The sequence below is a fragment of the Haliotis rubra genome, unplaced genomic scaffold (assembly GCF_003918875.1).
Source record: "Haliotis rubra isolate DU_JTF1 unplaced genomic scaffold, ASM391887v1 Scf618, whole genome shotgun sequence".
Classification (NCBI taxonomy): domain Eukaryota; kingdom Metazoa; phylum Mollusca; class Gastropoda; order Lepetellida; family Haliotidae; genus Haliotis; species Haliotis rubra.
The window spans coordinates 412514-434507 of NW_025767322.1; the positions used below are offsets into that span (position 1 = coordinate 412514).

Genomic DNA, 21994 nt, shown 5'->3' on the forward strand with positions numbered 1-21994 from the left:
TTCATATAAGAACACATGGATTCAAAAAACAGTTTATTTGAAACTCAGTTAGATTAAAATAACATGATGTGATGTGAATGTACATATATGTGAAATGTTAGTGGCACCCAGAGAAGAATGGGAGAGCAGAGTGGATGTACAGATTATTATACATTTCTGACATAAATACCACCACACAATTTTTTACAGCATTGGCATATTGTGAGTGAGTTAAGATTTAAAATAGCATCAGCATTATTTCAGCCATATAGCGAGGTGATAAATTTTCATGAAATTTTTAATTTTAGAAAATAAAAATTAAACCCATGCACCCATCCCCAAAAAGCCAAAACAAAAAAACAAAGAAAAACACCCTAAACAATCAAACCCTCACCCCCCCAAAAAAATATAAAACAACTAAAAACAAAAATAACAACAGAAAACCCCAAAACAAACCAAAACCCCCAAAACCCAACAAAACAATGCGTACCAAAATAAACGTTGCAGCTGCAACAATGATTACAAGTAAACTTTGACCAGAGGCATCAACAATGAACAACTGTTTGAATAAAAAGGTATGCATGTACTGTTTATTCAGCTACTCATATTTCTATATTCTGTTAACTCCCTTGCCTTGGGAAGATGTCATGAATGACGCCCAACCCTCTCAGCACAATGCAAGTAAATATGAATCATATGATAATCCTATTGATTCACTGCCAATACGTCCTTGTCGCGAACGCTGAACAACTGTACCACTCAACTTATCATAAGCAATCTCCAGTCCCAAATGCGACTGAATGTGACCACAGATTGACGTAATGTGATTAATCTGAGACCAATATCGGTATATGGTCTCTGGATTAATATATGTAATCATTTATGTAAATATACATATATAAGTATCACATTGTACATAGGTGCTAACGCTATGTTAAATCACAATGCCCCTTCCAAACGTTCATAACTAAACTGACGAGCAAAAGAAAGTACACAGGTGTAATTGTTGTTGCAATCCCAAATATGCGTTCGAACTAATAAAATTATTGAAAAACATTGATTGTATAGAACGCAACCATCATATTTCATTTGCCAAAATGCAACTAAAAACATTTGTACGTGTTTTGCACGAATTTTTGCAAAATTGTGATTATTGTCCCATGCACCAGCACTTTTCTGACAGAGAGTATAAAACCTGTTTGTCGTGAAGACTGAACAATCACTTGACAGAAATCTCACGAGGAAATGCCAAGATTGACGTCGGCGCAACGAGAACGGGCCAAAGGAATGACACAAATGGGTGCTTTCAACAGCGATATTGCAAGGACATTGGGTTGCACAAGACAAACCATAATTCGGCTGTTTAACCGTTTCAGTACGACAGGCCAGACATGTGATTGACCCAGAAGTGGACGTTCCAGAGTCACAACACCCCAAGAGGATCGCTATCTGCGGGTTATTCACCTACGCAACTGACGTCATCAGCAACCACATCATTGGGTCATCGCGTAAGCCGATTCACAGTGACAAGACGTCTTCGTCCTGCTGGCATGTATGGGCCTACCGACCGCTGCGTGGAATGGCCTTGACCTTCCAGCATCGTAGGAACCGTCTGCAGTGGTCATCACTACATCGCTGTTTATTGTTACAATGTCATTTTGCTGATAAAACACGTGTATTGCAGTGTGCTTCAACATACATTTTCCATTTCATCAAAAGGTTTTGTTATTTTTATCTTATTGGAAGAAACACAACCTGTGTACTTTCTTTTGCACATCAGTTTATACACTCCGAATTTTAAAGCTGTTAAGAACAGAAAGGGTATATATGCATGTCTGTGTTTCTGGTGTACCTGGGAAATTGCGGGAATGCTCACTTATTTTGAGACACCCAATGTACAAATACATCAGAATCAGGTGAATAATTAGGTTGCAGCTACTGAATAGCAGAGACAGGCATATGTCTTTTTCTCAGTGTGCGAAATGGTGACTTGTGTTACTTCAAAAGTGTACAGAGCGATGCTGGGAGACATTAAAATAAAAATCCATAAAAACGAAATAGGTCATTTCTTTGATAGGTTATGATACAGAATCAGATCTTGGCAATGATGTAGTGACTATGATATATACTGTAAGGTGTACGGACAATTCCCCATCAGGACAATTCCCCACTAGGACAATTCCCCATCTTGACATTTCCCCACACCTGTTTTGTAATCAGTAGGACAATTCCCCCCTCATCAGAAAATTGTAGATTCAATAGATGCCATCAAGATCAAAACAAACGCAAGTGTGTTTCACGCTTCGCCTCACCCCTCATCCATCACAACAGCCTTCCCTCCGACCTACTTACAATAACAGCCACATGTATCATAGCTCGGCCATCAAGCTCGGCCATCAAGATCAAAACAAACGCAAGTGTGTTTCACCTCACTGACTCTTTTAAATTGACTCTATCCAGGGCAAGTGACTCTTGTACTCACAATCTATTGTATATTTTCATTTCCATTCTATTCTCAATTCATGTTTGTTTCCCAAATCATTGTATATACTCTTGTACATATTTGCTCTCAATCCTTCGCCATTCCAAGTGAATTCCAAGTTCGACTGAATGAACTGATGAAAAATGAACTCATTACATAATTATATATATAACTTCTTAACTATATTAATGCAACATATATATACAATCTCAGCTTGTGTTTGTCCATTATCTGTGATGGGTGTGGGGAATTGTCCTACTGGTTACAAAACAGGTGTGGGGACATGTCAAGATGGGGAAATGCCATGTGGGGTATTGTCCTAGTGGGGAATTGTCCTGATGGGGAAATGTCCTACACTCATACTGTAAGTATACGATTACATCTGTAGCATTATAGTTTGTCTTGAGCAACAGTTCAACATATCAATTAGCCTCGATGTACACAGTTTTCGTTCACATTTCGTCACTATCCCTTGCCGTCTTCAAGGAGAATGTTTCTCTTCATGTGCCTGCAGAATTCTGAAACAGACATGGAACCCCCAACTTAGAGAACATCATCATATGCAGTCTCTCACATCTAGAGACAGCGCGATTAAACACCTATTCAGCTTATTTGAATCGTTAAAAAATCTTAACTGTGTTGGACCAATGTGCATGTACTCCAACATGGCTAGGTGTGGCTTTAAAGGAGAAATCAAAGGAAAACACTACTGTCAACTGTATGATCCAAACTTTTAACAGAGACTTAAGAGAGTCGTAGCAGTGAGGTTCGTTTGTGGAACTATGCCTTGTTTCAAGAGACATGGCGATGTGTTTGTTCCAAGCAGTAATAGCCTTCACAAAACATCGCCAGTTGAGTGAAGGACATGTCTAATGAATGCTAGTACACATGCTTCAAAGTACCTGTGTAGTCGATCTTGCCGTCTCCGTCAGTGTCAGCCTCCTTCATCAACGCCTCCACCTCCTCCGTTGTCATCTTGTCTCCTGTCGCCAAAATGTGTCCGCATTACGCCAATGGTTAACCACGATATACAGAATCACAAGAAACCAGCAAAATTTGTTTCATGTCGGAAACTCGCTATTTGAAACACAAGACGGTATCGATTCCATTTTAACCCACTATTCGCTGCATCCGAGTTCGTTATAACTATTAAATACGATTTCGTTTCACCTACGAAAATATGAAAGTAATGGTCAGTAGGTAGACTCAGTGGAACCAATCAGGGCCGCTAAAGACCTTGTCATATGGAATACTTAGGAACTATACTAGGTGTTGATACGCATGTGACACATAGCTTGTGATCAAGTAAAATTGTTGTGTTTAGCACGCACCCAGATTGACCATGACGTCCTTGAATTCATCAGCGTCGATGAAGCCGTTTCCGTCTTTGTCAAAGACTTGGAAGGCTGCGGAGAGGTCGTCATCCATCTCGTCCCGGCACACCGTAGTCAGTTCTTCCTCAACCATGAAGCGCTCAAAGTCGGCGTAGTCGACGTATCCATCTCCTACAACAGTAACAACGATGTCAGTCGAACCCATCACTTACTACAGTATCAAAGAACTCAGCCTACGAACTATTCACCTACACAGTTGACCCTACACCCAGTAAACTGCACAAGCCGCCATGTGTGATGGAAGCCCCGGGCAACCAGACACTGATTATTTAAATGCAAACAACCCATTTTCTGTAAGTGACTTCTCTCGAAGAACGATTAAACCGAAAAACAGAGATGCTGAATTTATGGATTATACAGTGCCGGATGTGTTCGAAGATGCGTGCTTGGATCGGTGAGTGGATGAGTGTGTGGATGGATGCGTGCGCGTGAGGATGGATGTATGCGTTGGTATTTGCGTTGATGCGTGTGGGGATGGATGCTTGGACCTGGGCAGTGCAGGTTCCTGAATGCCAAAGGCAGAATATTTTGAACCTGTTCCTATATCATTTCACTGCGGTACGATTAAATATATCTCCAGGGCTCCTTACCATTTGTATCAAGCCTGTCGAGGAAGGCCCGCAGCTGCCCGTCATTGGCCACGATGAAGAATGCCCGGATGATGGTGCCCATCTCCTTGGTAGTCACTCTACCGTCATGGTCAACGTCAAACAGTTCAAACGTCTCTTGGATTTCTGTCGAAAACATCGCACCATACGGACTTCAACATGTTACGAATTCTTACGAACAAATCAAAATGAATTTTTGAACGCATTCGGGGTACAAATCAGAAGATCGTTTAAGTGAACCTGATTGTAAATTCAGAGGGATGGGCATCCTCACATTGCAAGACAGAGAGCCCGACCATCCGATCCTGTTAACTGCCTGTTCTTGTTGCTGAAGACCAACCCTAACCTTCCGGATATTCACGGAGGCCATGAACATGTATAAACACCTTTGCTGCATATGCTGTTTTCCATTCAGCCACACCAATAGCAATAGATCACAACGATAATATAGCATTAGGACCGATTCGTCCCCATAATGCCATTAAGTGTTCTAAACGGCTGGATAGATGGTACATTTGGACTGATGAAGAATCGATGTTCTTTATTTGCTACTTGCAATGACATTATCCTGTTTCATTTTTTTAATTCCATATCAGAAATAATCTTTAAACAAGTTCTTTGTAAATCGATTTTCTATTTGCTAATCCGGAAGATAAACTTATCGTCAATGTAAGGTGGACATTTGAGCCTAATTGTTAGGGAACATGCACCAGGAAGCGGAAGTTTGTTAAAAGCAGTAACTAAATGCTTAAGTGGATTTCAACTGGCGGCGTGTCATGTCGACACCAGCGGGATGAGCCTGCATAGCAGCGCGGAGAGAATGAGTCAGTTAGTGCAAGTTAGTTGGTATGCACCAGTTAACACGAGTTAGTTGTGGTGATTGATGCTGCTTGCAGTAGTATTAAACACGTGAGAATTAATCAAGTACCACCCACATTTGTATATAATTACGAAAACTCTGGATGTTGTTGTATATGCTTTTAAAACCAAATTCGGCGTATAAAAATGGTATCTGTAATATATGTTACTCTGATTTAAAATAAAACTGAAATGTGGTAACTGTTTGCTGGCAAATCTCAGAGAAATATATTAAAGACGTGAATATCAACTATGCCTGATAGTATTGTCACCATGACTACACCACGACTCTGATTGTCGCACCGTCTTCAAATAATGATCGTAATGATTGTAGGAACTACCACTGGCGACCGCAAAACCTGGTGCACGGATAAAATCTGACAGTCTCCTTGTCATACCGGCAATCAAGCATCGAATTCGCTGCATCGACTGATGCCTGTGTCTGTCATTCCTCACGGAGTGTCTGCATCCATTCCTGCAGTTTTTGAACATGAGGGGGTTTATATCTAGGCACTTTGTGGGCCATGGTAATGTTTCCATGGTGGTGTTTCGCAAATGGGCGATGACGACCAGAGAACGGCGAGGTATTGAGTTGTCATTAATGAATATTGACGAATGGCAAGGGAATGGTTATCAAAATGTGGCACGACGGCGGTATCCAGCACTTCCTGTTGATAGCGTTGAACACTGTGTGTCCTAGGTACTGTAATGAGATCCAGCTTGACACCATGACATCATGAGCCACCACCAAAAGGTTGAGCTGTATGGACAATCGCCTTGTTACGACGTCTCAACGGCCGTCGGTAACGTGTGAAAGATTCTTTCATGAGACCACTGAACCCTATGCCGTGTCCTCAGTTTGTGGTTTTCTCGGAGCCTTAACCACGCCTGAAATTCCTGCCTGTGCCTATTTGTGTGGAATCGGACGATTGTCCCTCAGGCCAGAAACTCGCAGCCTGCAGCCTCATTCTGATAGTACTGGTGGAATCAGAATCTCAAATCTCCCATCTCTTTTCTGCATCTGCCATGGGATTGTGTTTTACCAGACGGGTTGAGAACCGGTCATTGCGGTCATTGGTCTTCCTCGGTCTTCCATGTCGTAGACGACCCTTTACTTCACCGGTGGCCACGTGCGTGTTCGTAAGCCGACTAATAACTTTCAAGTTAGCACCGATGCTGCGACAGGACATCTCTGCGTCATGGAGCGAGCGAGTTTAGTTTGACGCCGCACTCAGCATTATTCCAGCTATATGGCGGCGGTCTGTAAATAATCGAGTCTGGACCAGACAATCCAGTGATCAACAACATGAGCATCGATCTGCGCAATTGGGAACCGATGACATGAGTCAACCAAGTCAGGGAGTCTGACCACCCGATCCCGTTAGTCGCCTCTTACGACAAGCATGGGTTACTGAAGATCAATATTCTAACCCGGACCTTCACGGGTTCCCTGCGTCATGCATGCCAGTGACGTGCCATCGTGTGTTTGCTGAATGTCCACATCTTGACATGTCAAGATAAGTTAATTTTAGTAATGTCGTCTTTTAAATAAGTTCCACTGAAGTGCATAAACTGCAATTATGAAATTTATACCCCAATGTGCTTGGCGTCTTCGCAGCACGCGAACATGCGAACGACAGAGTTTGAGATATTATGCGAAGCAGTACATGTGCATTTCAATATGCTAGGGTACGATCGCCGGATTTGACCAAAATTGTAATAATTGCCCTTTTGGTTCAGGGGTGCTTAATTAAAGCTCATGTGTATATTTCGCGACAGAGAACACTACCAACACGTGTGTGCGACATTAGAGAAAATCAAAACTCCAGGAACACGATATCCCATCAGGGATCAGGGTGTAATTTCATTCGGAGCTGACAAGCCAGTGAATGACGCAGTGAGGGCAGGGTGTCATGTCATGCCACGAAGACGTCAAAGACATAGTGAACCGCGAATACCATTCATACAAAGTTGGCACACTATAGGACCCCGCTACATTCCTAACAGACTATACCCTCGACATATTTCAGTAACTGTAAAACTACCACATTTGCCAAATACTAATATATAATCCTGATATGCGTAAGACACTGTACAAGGCCGACATGCCTCAGACAAATGACAATTTCGGGAGCGTGGGTGCTTGTGAACGAATGCTGTTTTACGCCACTGGCAGCATGTTCCATCTGTATCGCTACGGCCTCAATGGTCTACTAGGAAGACTTGGCCGCACATTTTGGGATGGCGTAACGTGACCTATACAGCCAGCACTTTGCTAACACGTACCTTTCTTCTGCTGGTCTGTAACCTGAAAAATTAAAAAAATTTTTAGAAAACATTACAAACGAAACACCATCTCATTCATATAAAAGGCAAATATTATGGATGACAACTTCTTCTTTATTGTATGTCACAACGTTTCTGGCTATTAAACGTTGTGACGGTATGACAAAGAATAAAAAAAGACGTTGTCATCCATAATATTTGCCATTTACTTGAATACCAACTTCCAAATGCCTGTCAAGAACCTCATCTCATTCAGAGCCTGTAGAACATGTATATCTTGTTCAGTGATCGTAGATACAGGAACAGAATTATTAGTTGTCTGTGAAGAATGACACGGGGATGAGTGGGTAAGGTTTGGGTGTGTGGTATGTTTGTATGTTTGTATGTTGGTGTGTTGGTCAGTGGGTTTGTGGGTGTGTTGGGTTATGTGTTTCTGGGTGTGTTGGTTTTTGTGTTTGTGGGTGAATGGGTGTGTGGGTGTTTTTGTGTTGGTGAGTGGGTGTGTCGGTTTGTGTTGGTATATGGGTGCGTGCGTATGTATGTCTAGGTGTATGTGTGTATGTGTGAATGAGCATGTGAGTGACCTGTATAAACAGCCACCGATGTTGCAGTTGTTGCAGTTGTTGCTGTAGTAGCTCGCAGTAGATATATTTTTGTTGTAGCAATAGCCGCAGTTGCAGTAATCGGAGCAGTGGTAATGAATGTCGTTGTTGTAGTGAATGAGACATAGAGGATACTAAACGACCTTCCGTGAAATACCATTTTTATTAAACGAGTTAATGATTTGGTATCAAACGAGCGAAAGCGGGTTTGATACTAAATCTTTCACGAGTTTAATAAAAATGGTATTTCACGGAAGCGAGTTTAGTATTCTGTTTATTACTCTCCAACATAAATTGATAGAAACTGCCTACAGTGTGATGACTCTCAGCTTTCCGCGAGTCAAGCAAGGTCTAATACCATTGTGACAGAGGTATTAGCATTGTGACGTCATAACTGTAAACCATTATGACGTCATGCGTCTAGCGGTATTACACTAGTGTAATATTGACGTAAAAATATTACACTGCAGTATCTTCCACGGGAGAGTAATAAATTGTAGTAACAGCCACCGACGGCGTAGTAGATGAAGTTGTTGTATTGAGTCAGTTTTAACAGTAACATACGCCGTTGTTGTAGTTACTGCAGTAGATACAGCGGTAGTCTGTCTCACAGTCCCTGAACCATATTATTTTCCCTACTGCCTAGCCCTCCCTGCAGAGACTAAGCGTTAGTCTAATACAGCGGCAGTACAATGGCGATTGTAGCAGCGACTATCTCTCATGATTTATTACAGTCAGTGCACTGGGATGTTTACCAGGTAAACATTCTTCGACAATCGCGTGCATCCTTGCTTTTCAGCATCCGCTGGTGCATGTCACCTGTCCAGCAGCGTTTAACTGCGCGTCCACGCGCTGTGTGAAAGCATATATCACCCTTACTAATCTGCGCAGATGCTGCAGTGCCTAAACATTGATGGACATTGCATGTTCCCGGGGCTTTTTATGCAACTCCGCAACCTGCTGAGCCGGAGTATAAACAACAGAGTTAAAAGCCTCTTTGCCACTGTTATCGATTACACGCGTCAAGCGATGAAATATCTACCCCACACGGATACCGCCACTTGATTGATTGGTGAAATGTGAGAGATTGATAACAATAGGCTTCCTGGTAGGTTTACCGTTAAGGGTATATCAACGCTGGCTGTATACATGCATGTACTGATTCTAACCACAGAATTAGATAAATTAAAACATATACCTGTAAAACAACTTATTATAAGTAAAAAAGAAACTCGTTCACACACCTACACCCACCCAGACACATACACAGACACACGCCATATTATGCACATGCACACGCATCTATACACAAACACATACACGCGAACACAGGCACACTCAGACAAAAGCTCGACTGGCCAATTTAGCTAGTTCATTAATTATGAAATAAAGCCAATTGTCCATTAAGCCAGAAACCTAGATATACATAAGTGATTGCGACACTTCAGAAGAGTTTTCGTTAATTGAAAAGTTGTTTATGAAGCAATTTTGGACGATAAGCCTAAAATGAATGATCTTAGTTTTTGTGGGATTAACATTTAACACCTAAGTTACATATTTTGCTCTGTTTTGTCCGTGGGAGCCAAACATGAGACTTCTTCAGCGTATAACATAATACCATCCATAAATCTTTCTTATGAAGATCACAATTCATACTTTTTATATTGGCTGCCAGTTCGTTAATGTAAACAGAGAACAATAGTGGCAAGATAAGGCACCCTCACCTTAGTTCCATTGGGTGCTGAAACCAGGGTGAAAGCAATCCATTGGCTCATACAACACACTTTGCTGTATAAAGAGTTAACATCTTCAAACGCCTTTTCCCATTGGGTGCCATTTTAAAGTATTTTAAACCATTAACAACCCCTGTTAACAATATCGAACGCCTTTTCCATATCAACAAAACAGCAAAATTGTTAACAATTTTGATTATTTTCTATTTTTGATGACTGTACAAATCCAGACAGCTCCGTTTTTTTCTAATCCATTTTGCTCCTCAACTAAAATACCATTCTTAAACGCCACTCGCTGTATCGTATGCTTAGAATGCCACAATAAACATTAGAGAAATACCTCTGTGTGATTGAGGACAGTAAAATGGGTATCAGATTCAGCAAACGGATATATGATGCTCTGTTGCCATGCATCCAACACCGTTATTAAAACCAATGAGTCATCATTTCAAACAATATGCCCACGCAGACTGGATTTTTCAGACACTTAGCCGGAAGATTATCGATACCCGACGCCTTTCTAGATTTAGTGCGCTCTGTTGCTTCCTTCTACTACCATCAAGAGATCACAGTTTGTTGTATCTTCACTTGAAGATGAACATTTGATAATTCTTGTATTATATTATCCAGGTGTTCATTATCACAATTACTATCAGAGTGTGGATCGTACCCGTATAATTATTCAAAGTCACCCTTTCAAGGACAGATCTAGAGCAGGTATCACAAACAATATTTATTTCAGTGTCCCTGACCTCAAAGGGTAGTTTACCCTGTACGGTCGCTAGCTAGAGCTAATCCACCAATCATTGTCCAGGGGTTTCTCGTGTCAGAATTATCGAACGTATCGTTCAGTGTCATCTGCTTCTCAGGCTGCTGGAAACGTTTATATTGTATATGTTGATTATTCATTTTTTTTCTTTGACTGTTGTATATCTGACAAGATCGTTTCATGCCCGTTGGTCTACATGATAAACATTCCCTCTCTCTCGCACATACATCCTCCCATTTCACCACGGTACAGTCACACCCGTACAAAACACACCCTCTCATTTCGTCACGAACCTTGGTACAGTCACACCCGTACAAAACACACCCTCTCATTTCGTCACGAACCCTGGTACAGTCACACCCGTACAAAACACACCCTCTCATTTCGTCACGAACCTTGGTACAGTCACACCCGTACAAAACACACCCTCTCATTTCGTCACGCACCCTGGTACACTAACACCCGTACAAATCACATCGTCTCATTTCGTCACGAACCTTGGTACAGTCACACCCGTACAAATCACATCCTCCCATTTCGTCACGAACCTTGGTACAGTCACACCCGTACAAATCACACCCTCTCATTTCGTCACGCACCCTGGTACACTAACACCCGTACAAATCACATCCTCCCATCTCGTCAACTACCCTGGTACAGTAACCACACAATTTCGACAAGCACCAATCTATTAATCAGGGCAAGTTGACTGCAGCAAATATCTTGAGTACTTCGACCCTTGAAGCCAGCCAATATACTGTCATCAAGTGATCTGACCCCCTGCATACAAAACACGGTGTCTCCAAAACCGACTGACGACGATAACTCGGCAAACCGTTACAAAACCACACAAATACATTGTTAACCAACTTCACATATTAGCACAGAGCTCACGGCTGTCGAAGCGAGCGTGCCAAGTAGCAATCGCAATTTGGTTAAAGCTCAAGTTAATCTCCTGGACCAGGTGTGTTTGATATGAGGTCGATATGGTGTCAGCTGAATGAGGCTAGGCAACCTTGGCATGGCAGGGAACAGAATTGGACAGCAGTCGCGTTTAACATTGTAGTGCAGAAAAGGAACTAATCGACTCCTTTCACTGGAGAGTTATCCCCCTTTAAAGTTAAACGTGATAATAGGGCCTGTAATGCAAGGCTTACTCTATATTCCCGGCGGCCATGGCAGCCCCGTTTCCCCAAAACGTAGTGCGCCGTGGGAGTTTGGCCATTTGTCCCTCCAAAGTCAAGTTTTGTGGTCCTGCTGAGTTTTCTCACGGTCTATCACGGTATCCGTGATGGGCCGTTTAGAAACACGGACTGAGTCCCGGAAGCTCAAAGACGCACTACAGTTCAGCCCGCAGTCCACTACGGATGCCATTACGTTTCCTCCCGGCCTGTCGCATTCTGATCGGTTCCCTCATGTTTCTCACGTTTTGATCAAGGTTTTGACACGTTTTGCGCGTTCTGTCAAGATTTTCTACGGATGAAACGTTGACGCCGGCTAGCTTTGTGCCGTGAGAACCGGGACAAAACGGGCACCAAGGGTGAAACAATCGTGACCAAACATTGAAAGGACCGTGACATGCCGGGGAATACACATACCTCCCGTCCCACTACAGATCCACTACGGACGGCTCCCTTTGCGCGCACCAACTTGCGATATGCGAGACGGGGCCCAGCTTACTTACGGTACCAGATTTCCGGTGACATGTCTGATTCTCCAATCTCACTTGGGTTCCTTTTAAACTTATATTTAAACGTAGAATATGGGTTTTTTAAAATTTGGGGTAAATTTGTCGTAACCGGTAGCATCTGAAGGGATGGTGTAAATACAGCTTGGGTCCATGCAGGTAGCAAGGTATTTTAAGTCTGTAAGTCTCCATGGTTAAAATTTAAAGATCTACCATATCATGGTTGCTACCTTCAGTTGCTGGCGATCTGTATAATGTATCCTATGAAGACCTATCCTTATCTGGTTCCTGGCATGTTTCAAATGTAAATCTGTGCTATTCTAGTTATTTCACTGTCGTTTTTTGACAAGTATTTAATAATATGTATTTTCATAGCCACGGACGGGGGAAGCCTAGTGGTTAAAGCGTTCGCTCGTCACACCGAAGGCCCAGGTTCGATTCTCCACATGCATATGGGTACAATGTGTGAAGCCCATTTCTGGTGTCCCCCGTCGTAATGGTGCTGGATTATTGCTAAAAAAACGGCGTAAAACTCACTCACTCACTCATAGTCACGATGCGGCTGAAACCGATGTGACTATAAATAATTCCTCATTCAATTAGGTATACGAAAAAGTATACCTCTTGAGGTCAACTAACCAGAGCAGGTATAGGTAGGACAAGTATGATGTCGAGGGCAATTACCTATATACTAACTAATCCCGATATTAACAAGTCTCGGCGAAGAGAGATTAAGATGATCTGGGCTTGTTTTGTTTTTGTAGTTGTATAACTAGGGCTGCGCAATATAACCGGTTTACCGGTTCAAACATGAAAACGATACGTATTGCGATACGCTGATCGAAAACCGGTATTTTGACATGCATTCGGAAAACTTCGTAACACTCGGACATCTTCGGATATTTCCGTTTTTTTAGATTGTTCCTTTCCTTGTTTCATTTGTGCCAAACATTATGTACATTTTTATTTTGTCATGATTAAAAGTTATTATTAAAGCCTAATCAAGCATTGTGATTTTGTTGTGTTTTTGCTTTATAAATCAAGCATTAACTCGATTGTAAGTAATTTTTTGTCAAAAACAATTTCTTGCAATATATTGCAATTCATATCGCAATACAAGCTTTCGCATCGCAATATATCGCAATATGAAAATTCCCTGCAATACCCACCCCCATGTGTGACACAGGCTATGTGAAAACGTGTAATTGCATAAATAAGGGAGTCGAACCCAATATATAGCGTGGCAAATGAGAGGTGCACTATGCCTTGTCCTTGGGACGCAACTATTTATTGTTCAAAGGAATTAAATATCCTTTAAGTTCCTTATATGATCATAATAACGTTATTTTAGATTTTGAAACTAAATCTAATAATCATATTTGTAATTACGGGCACCTCGCAACGTGTACATACCTCCATAATGCGAACGACGAACGTTTGGACCTGTATCCCAAACGTCAGGACAATGTATACTTCAGACTGTCCTTATTCCTCAAGTCACATGTCCATGCGAACCGTCAGGACTTAGTCGCAGGTCCAAATCGTGTGGTAATAATGCATACAAGCACAACTAACGGAGATAACCTCTGGGTACTATCTCACCGCTGTATGAAGTAAGTGTTAATCACACCATATTAATCCCAATTGGTTCCTTCTTGACATAATCCTCTTCCCGATTCTCTACCAGGCGGCTTATCTACTCCGGGAAGTATTGTTTTGTATATCTCTCCTGCGGTTCATTGATTACAGCGCGGGGATTAATAACACTGGTCGGTTAAGCAAGCATATGTCGGTCGGTCGCAATAGCCACGGAATGATAGACCTTGTTTAGAGCTCAGATACTGAGTTGTGCTTGGTTGCTTAGTAACCGTGGACGTTTAATCACTTTCGATAAGAATTACCGAAGATAATATGAAAAAAGCAAAACAATTCATTAACAATGGCTATATTGTTTCATGTTTTTAGTCCTTTTTGCAAGTACAATACTGTCACAAATGGTTGATGACAACGGTCATGAGACTAGTAACATTATATATCCTCAAGACAACTAATTATAGGGAGTTGGGATTTTATAAAACACAACCCCCCGTCCCCCCCCCCTCCCAGTTTAATTATTTTATTCTGAAAGGAGACAAACAAATTTTGCAAACAAAGAACAACCTCCCTTTAGAAGCATTTTCAAATTAAGCAACACCCCCTCACCCTACTCCTTCACTATTCATAAGAAAGCGCACGCACAGGTTTTGTTTGAAACCGGTTATTAAACATAATGCTTGCGTTTCTAAAACTATTACCCTGCAGCAGTAAATCGAGATAAGACTGACTGTCGTCCAATTGGCCGCTGACTGCGTCTAGGACGGGGATGGGTCATCAGTTGCCGAGATCGACTCTCGTACTCTACCTGCTGATTAAAGTGTGTCATCCCGGCTGGTGCTAGCAATCGATCGTCAAGCGTCAGGGCGGAGAGTGCAGTCAGTCTCCTGCAGTCACACGTTATTTCAATTCTTTCATTCTATCAAAATGGGTTGCAGATAGCGTAGCCGAGTTGTTAAAGTGTTCGCCATTGACAGTGAAGTCCTTGGTTTTGTTTTGCAGACTAATGCGATTTGTGAACGCTGGTATTATAACTCATTTGGCTGTGTTGTAGAAATACACTGACTGACTGACTGAGTTTTGTTTTTGTAGAAATACAGTCAGTGATTACAAGATAAAGCACTCACTTCAATATAATATCAAGTTTGTGTCCTTGGAAAGAAGATGCTAGCTCAAAACTACATGCATGTATGGTTTGCAATGTTGTTGGTTGTAATGGTTGAATCCGTTCACTTTGTGTTAAATGTCTATTAACGATATAGCACATGAACGCTAAAAGTAAGCGGCCATAGAGCTCGGCGCTAGCTGACGTCACCGGCGACGTATCATTCTGCAAGGACAGTTGTTGGTTGTTGGTTGTATGTTGTTTAACGCCGCACTCAGCAATATTTCAGCTATAATGGCAGCGGTCTGTAGTCGAGTCGGAACCAGGCAATCCAGTGATCAACATCATGAGCATCATTCTACGCAATTGGGAAACGATGACATGTGTCAACTAAGTCCTGACCACTCGATCCCGTTAGCCGCCTCTTATGACAAGCATGGGTTGCTTAAGACCAATTCTAACCCGGATCTTCACGGGTGCAATGACAGTTGCTTACCGGTCCCCTTCAGAACATTTTAGGAAATTTTTAGTGTGTACTTTTGAAGGTTTTTATGATTTGTTATGGTCTGTCCCGCGAAATAGGCAATCAGCTGCATGTGCTGAACTGTACTAAAATTGTGTTGTTTTTCGGCATTACTAATTCACAAAAAGATAAAATACCTATACTGTAATGTACGTAGCGCTGTGAGCAGGCAATGCGCCTGGATATGAGCGCCATATAAGCGGGCTATTACTATATTTCGTTTTCACTTGTTTGGATGTACTACAACCATAAACAGCAACGGTGTTCTAGTGATCGAAATATGAACAAATGAATATAGTAAAGGCAGTTCCGTATAGTTCAGGCTTCATAATCAGCCAATCAAATGCTTGGAAAAACTGACACGTATATGTGAACGCTGAGGAAAACTGAGGATATACATACCGCTTGTTCGATATATGGTCATCTCAGTGTCCACCCCATTTGGGTGGAAGTATGAAACATACAACGCCGCTTCGAGAATTCCATAACCCATTTCATTGTCCTGATTGTACTGGCCAGCATATCTTGGACCATCCAACAAAAGAGGCATTGTTCTTGATTGACGCTGCACCCTCAAATAAAGGCGACCAGTAAACAATCAAGTATGGTCCAAATAATTGAATAGTTTCATGAGTAACTATCTACACATTGGTATCAACCAAATCAGGCTGCCTGACCACCCGTTGGTTGACGTTTCCAACAAGCATGGCTGCTGAAGATGATTTGTAACCCGGATGTTCATGTGCATCGAGGCAAAGTGGGTTCAACGTCAGGCATATCTGTGACATCAGGAATAGGACACTACATTATGTTGTACACACCAGACAACTACCCACATATCAGGACACCACATTATGTTGTACACGCCAGACAACTACCCACGTATAGGAACACCACATTATGTTGTACACGTCAGACAACTACCCACGCATCAGGTCACCACATTATGTTGTACACACCAGACAACTACCCACGTATCAGGACACCACATTATGTTGTGAACGACGCATCGGATTTATGTTGTACACACCAGACAACTACCCACATATCAGGTCACCACATTATGTTGTAAACGCCAGACAACTACCCACGTATCGATGCCAACCCACAGCGTTATGTTGTACACGTCAGACAACTGATATCGTTCATTCAGATCAATGGCGACGTCAAACAACACTTTCTAAATCACGGGAGATATTGACGAGTTTGAGCACGGCCTTGTTTAATAACAAGCGTGTTTGTTTAGTGTTTATCATTGTTCTGTGCAGTGTTAGGTTGCTATTGTTGAGTCAGAACCAGGCTTTGTCGGACAGAAAGGGTCGGGGTGCGTGCTATGACAAGGCTAATGGCTTATGCTTCATTTAAGTTTCACAGAATGTGTTTGTGAATTTCATTTCACTCTGTGGGGGAGATATATGACAGAACATGGGAGACGCAAATAACAATGCGCTTCAAGAAGGGGCGTCCTTCCTTGATACACTTGTCAGGCATTTGTTAGTCATCCATGCTTTCTAACATGGCAGTAGGTACACCTGTAAAATATCCAACGTATGTATAAACAAGGGTTCGCATTGCAGTCACTTCGTGTTTTGTTTCCAAATTTCATCATGTAAGCATCATTCAACATATGTTATATTTGGGATTACACTTTCTTAGTAAAGTACAAATTCTAGTACTTTTTGAGTTGAGCCCCATCCGGGATTCGAACTCACACCCTCAGAGTCAGGCACCTAATCGCCAGCACACAAAGTCAGCCGCCTAACCCATTCAGCTACCGCGACTTCCACAAAAATGGAAGTCGGACAACTGGTAGTCTAGACTGCCGGCTTTGTGTACCCCTCTGATAAGTGTTAATTGGCACGGCTCCCACGGCCGAAAGTTATGATTACATATGCCATTTAGTCAATAATGTAACATATAGTATTAGATTACACTTTCTAGGTAAAAGCATTATTCTAGTACTTTACCAAGAGTTACCCACGTATCATCTGGGATTCGAACTAGGGTACTGCCACAGAGTTAACATTTTATCGCCAGCACACAAAGTCAGCCGCCACATGTTTACCGTTTTCAGCTACGCGATTCATTAAAATGGAAGTCGGGACAGCTTCAGTAGTGCCAGACTGCCGGCTTTTGTACTGATTCTGATAAGTGATTAGTGGCACGGCGAACGGCCCGAAAGCTATGATTACATATACTAAGAAAGTGTAATCCCAAATATAACATATGTTGCATTTGACCACTTTCTAAATGGCATTGTGTAATCATAGCTTTGGCCGTGGGAGCCGTGCCAATTAACACAAGTGTAATCATGCAAGCATCATTCAGTTCTGGATATCGAAGTTTATTGAAACAATGAAACCTTACGAGTATAGGTGAGGATGCGGGTACGTGGGTGTTGTTGATGTTGAGGAGGAATAGCCCAGTCGCTTAGAAACGTCTTCAGTGATAGTCGAGAAAATGAATAACAGAATAACGGTAGTGTGCGTGATAGTAATATAGTCAGACCTTGCAATCATAGTTAGCAATATGTGTGTGTCTTTATATATGTGTGTGTGTCTATTGATATGAGTGTGTGTCTATATGTGTGTGTTTGCGAGCGCGTGCGCACGCGCGTGCGTGTGTTACGGGGTGTACGTGCGCCTACACGTGTGAGTGAGTGTATATGTCTAAGTGTGTAGATGAAGGCTTGTATGTGTGCGTGTGTGTATTAGCGTGCGTCTGTGTTTCAGTACATGCGTGCCAGTATGTGTGTGCGTGCGTGTGAGTACATATGCGTCTGAGTGCGTTTATGAGTACATGTATGTGGATATGTATACACACTGAAGCGTTTGTCTAATATAAGTGTACAACATGCACGTTATATACATGAACATATTTTTCTTTTAACGGTAATTACTTCAAATTGACAATTTCTTTCACAGAATACAAAGTACACAGTGTAAACACACAAGAGAGGAGAGATCGACTTAACACTTACCCCCATTCTATATCTCGGAGGCCCACCTGGGTGTTGCCGGTTCAAGAAGTCTGAAGGCTGAATGCTAGATATGGCCGGCAGGAGGCGCCTGTGTACACCGAATGTCCAGGTTTTAGGGAGTGGTACTTGCAGCAGGTTTCCACGCTAGGACATACTGACACTCGATACACAGTTCAGACGGAAGCAATTCTACAACTTGTAGTAAAGGAGGCAGCAATCTGTTTAAATGGTAAAAGTCGAACGCGGTGACTGGGTGGCGACGTCCTTATTTATTGTTACAATCAGTGGACGTTTATCATCGTACCACGTGTGGAGTCCAATCATCCTTTACTATATCAGAGTCGGAGTCAAATGTTCCTTCCACGGCAGGGTCAGAGACGAATACCTATTACCTGAAGCCAGTGACTGAAAATTCTTTACTTGATATAAAGATCACAGGCTACCTTAGTACAATCCAAGGTCGAATACAGTTACGTCACTACATGCAAAGATCGAGGACATTTCTTTCCTGTAATCAAATAACAGGGACTGTCTTTGTTTGCCCAAAGATCGAAGACAGTTCATTTATCGTACCAAAGAATCGAAGACAGTTGCGTTCTTAATCCAAAGATCGAAGACTTTTCTTGTCCTTGTCTAAAAGATCGATGACAATTAATTTCCAATGTCCAAATATAGAAAACAGCTTCATTTAACGTATCTACAATCCAGCATGATGTAGCTGTGTCAGAGGCGTGCACGGAGACGTCTTTGTAGCAACAGCTGTAGATGGAAATTAATCTCTAAACACCCTCCGTCGTGCCTGTGTTTAACAAGTTCAGGTCAGGCACCAGCATCAGAGGTCCGCGCTCTTGTTTGTCTCACGTCGGCGTAGGTGCTGTTAAAGTGCGTGTAACGTCAACGTTGTCACCAAAATGGAGCGGTCGTAGGCAACATAAACATCCATGGAGCGTGCCGTTGCTCACGCTAGCGTCTCATTATTCTTAAATGATTCTTGTAGATTCAGGAGCTCATGGACTCCATTCACCTGCTGTAACCATCAACCCAAACAGCCGTAATGAGATTTCATCACATACTCGACCAGGGCTTGTCTTATCAAACACTAATCAATTTCAATGGATATGTTTCATCCAGAGTTGGTATGGCGGTAAATGTGTTATGCGACAATGTGGATCAATTATTGATAAAGTTCATTATTTGCCAGGCGTCCTTCGAGTTGAGCACGTGCAGAAGGGACAGAGCGAGACCTTTGTCCACTCAGCGAGGAAGCAAACATGTAATATTAACGTGGACATGGTGGACAGGAGCGTCGTCACGAACAAGGCGCGTGCTGACCGACAGATACCTACACCAACGTTTTAGTGATGTTGCACGACCGATTTGTGGCAAGTTGCTGCATTAATTGCAGTTTTAGCGACATTTCCTGTTTCTAAATGTTTAGAAAGAAATGTAAAGGAGTGGTTTCAATAATAAATCTCGCTATTATCGAAGGTAATTTGTTTTGAGATAAAACAGAATTTGGTAAGTGCTCTGCTCCTTGCACTGGCTATATTCAGTGTGGTTCTCCGTACTCCGTCTCTCGTATAGTCGCACTGAATGAGGACTATTGGACATGTTTGGTAACCTTACAAAAGGAGATTACAAAACACACATTATATTTCAAAGCATATTGGAAGCATTTAGTTTATAAGTATTTAGTTTTCAGTGTAGACATAACGGTAAATTAAAGCAATAAAACCATCACAGGACATCTCTCGTCCTCTTTGCTATTCAGACAATAATAAATGTGATATTATAATGATAAACATTAAATCTATGAATCACGACCAATTAGAGATGGAACCAAGTGAAAAGGCGAGCATATCCTGTCCCACCTGTGCTTTTGAAATCTTTTTTATATGCCCTTGAATATTGTAACCCTTGTTTAAACTATTTTCGAGCAAGACTCACACGACACTCAAACCTTCGAAGAAAGGACATACTTGATTACACCTGAACAGTTGTGCAACACCAAAGGCCTGAACAGACGGCCCCATCGTTCGGCACGAAGGAAAAGGTCACACCTCTTGCTATAGTCTTGTTCACAGTGGGACATATGATATATGTGAGATTAGATTTTCTCAGTAGGGCGTGGGTTCGAGATGGGACTCAATCCATAAGTACAAGAACATGTACTTTACTGAGATAGTATAATCACATAACATTTGCAACATCTCAACATTTTCTAAAAGGCATTGTGACGTTACATTGTCATGTTTAGCCACTATAAATCTCTAGGCCACGATTTTAATACGAAACAGGTGAGGAGATTTCACTGGTCGCCGATTTCCAGTTCAGGTGCGTAAATAGTTGGAGGGGACTTCGATTACTAGTGAAGGCTATCTGGTCAACGAGATGCCGGAAGCTTAAACTGACCTTCTTGGCCAACTTCCACTGCTTAGATTTTGATGGCAGAAAGTCCGACGCCAAGGCATAAAGAAACAGATGAACAAGGGGATGATCACAGTGATGCCCATGGAGATGGTTACTTCCTGTCTCAAGGACCTGCCCATAAATGTCCCATATCATACACATGAGCAAGTCCAGCATCTCATATGTTAAACACTTTAGTATCTATGAAACATCTTTCAACGAATTTGCCTTTCTGCCTTTAGTATGAAATCCGTAGCTGATCATCATGAATGTCTGTATACTGTTAAAGATGTTGCACATGGCCGGCTCTTTAACTTTTAACTAAGATTATGGTATTTTTCAAAGGTCAGTGTTGACTGTACCAACGACCCCTTTCGTCACCAAACACATTTACACCTATCGATCAATGATACATGTCAAAAGAGGACAAACCAACCAGAATGTGTGCATTACTGTGGCCACCTCAGTCAAAGAATCACTACTAATTATATGTTGGCACGACCAAGGCATTGATGGACGGTGTTGATGAAGGAAATTAGACATTGTTATATATGTGCTCTGACCCTTTCCAACCATATTCATCACTGAAAGCATCTTTTTGTTGCCTCTGCCGTCGATATGGGAAATGGCGATCTTTTGTTCAGTTCATTAAGCGGACGAACTGCACTGCAAGGAAGAGGTCACACGATGCTACAGAATAACATAGCCCTACTGACCTGATTGCCATTAGCACAACATAGACAGAACAAATCAGAAAAGCCAGTTTCCAGTGTGGGTTATCAATAGAGGGTCTAAGTGGTAAGAAATACAGCATTTTGTAGTGTGAGACCGAACGTATTTCATCAATACGTTTCCAAATCATTAACTACAACATGACACTTGTAGGTTCTGGACTAGATCCAATAAATCAGCGAGCTTTATTCAACAGGTAACAGCTGTCATGATAACGTCCTGTGTTACCCGGTGATACGGCACGATACGTCATC

General features: G+C 42.0%; 1 protein-coding gene across 2 annotated transcripts; it reads right to left on the reverse strand.

The window, feature by feature from the left end:
* Positions 1 to 1669: 1669 nt before the first annotated feature.
* Positions 1670 to 19608, reverse strand: LOC124256115 (neo-calmodulin-like). Of its 2 annotated transcripts, none has more exons than XM_046690063.1 (6): positions 18600 to 19608; positions 7608 to 7629; positions 4446 to 4589; positions 3793 to 3966; positions 3364 to 3444; positions 1670 to 2979 (listed from the first exon to the last, which is right to left on the reverse strand). In XM_046690063.1, the coding sequence occupies exons 1-6, from the start codon at positions 18603 to 18605 to the stop codon at positions 2927 to 2929; spliced, it is 480 nt and encodes a 159-aa protein (XP_046546019.1). In that variant the 5' UTR covers positions 18606 to 19608; the 3' UTR covers positions 1670 to 2926. The 2 variants fall into 2 exon arrangements, with proteins under 2 accessions (XP_046546019.1, XP_046546020.1); XM_046690064.1 differs by lacking the exon at positions 18600 to 19608 and adding an exon at positions 13812 to 14175.
* Between the last annotated feature and the right edge of the window lie 2386 nt (positions 19609 to 21994).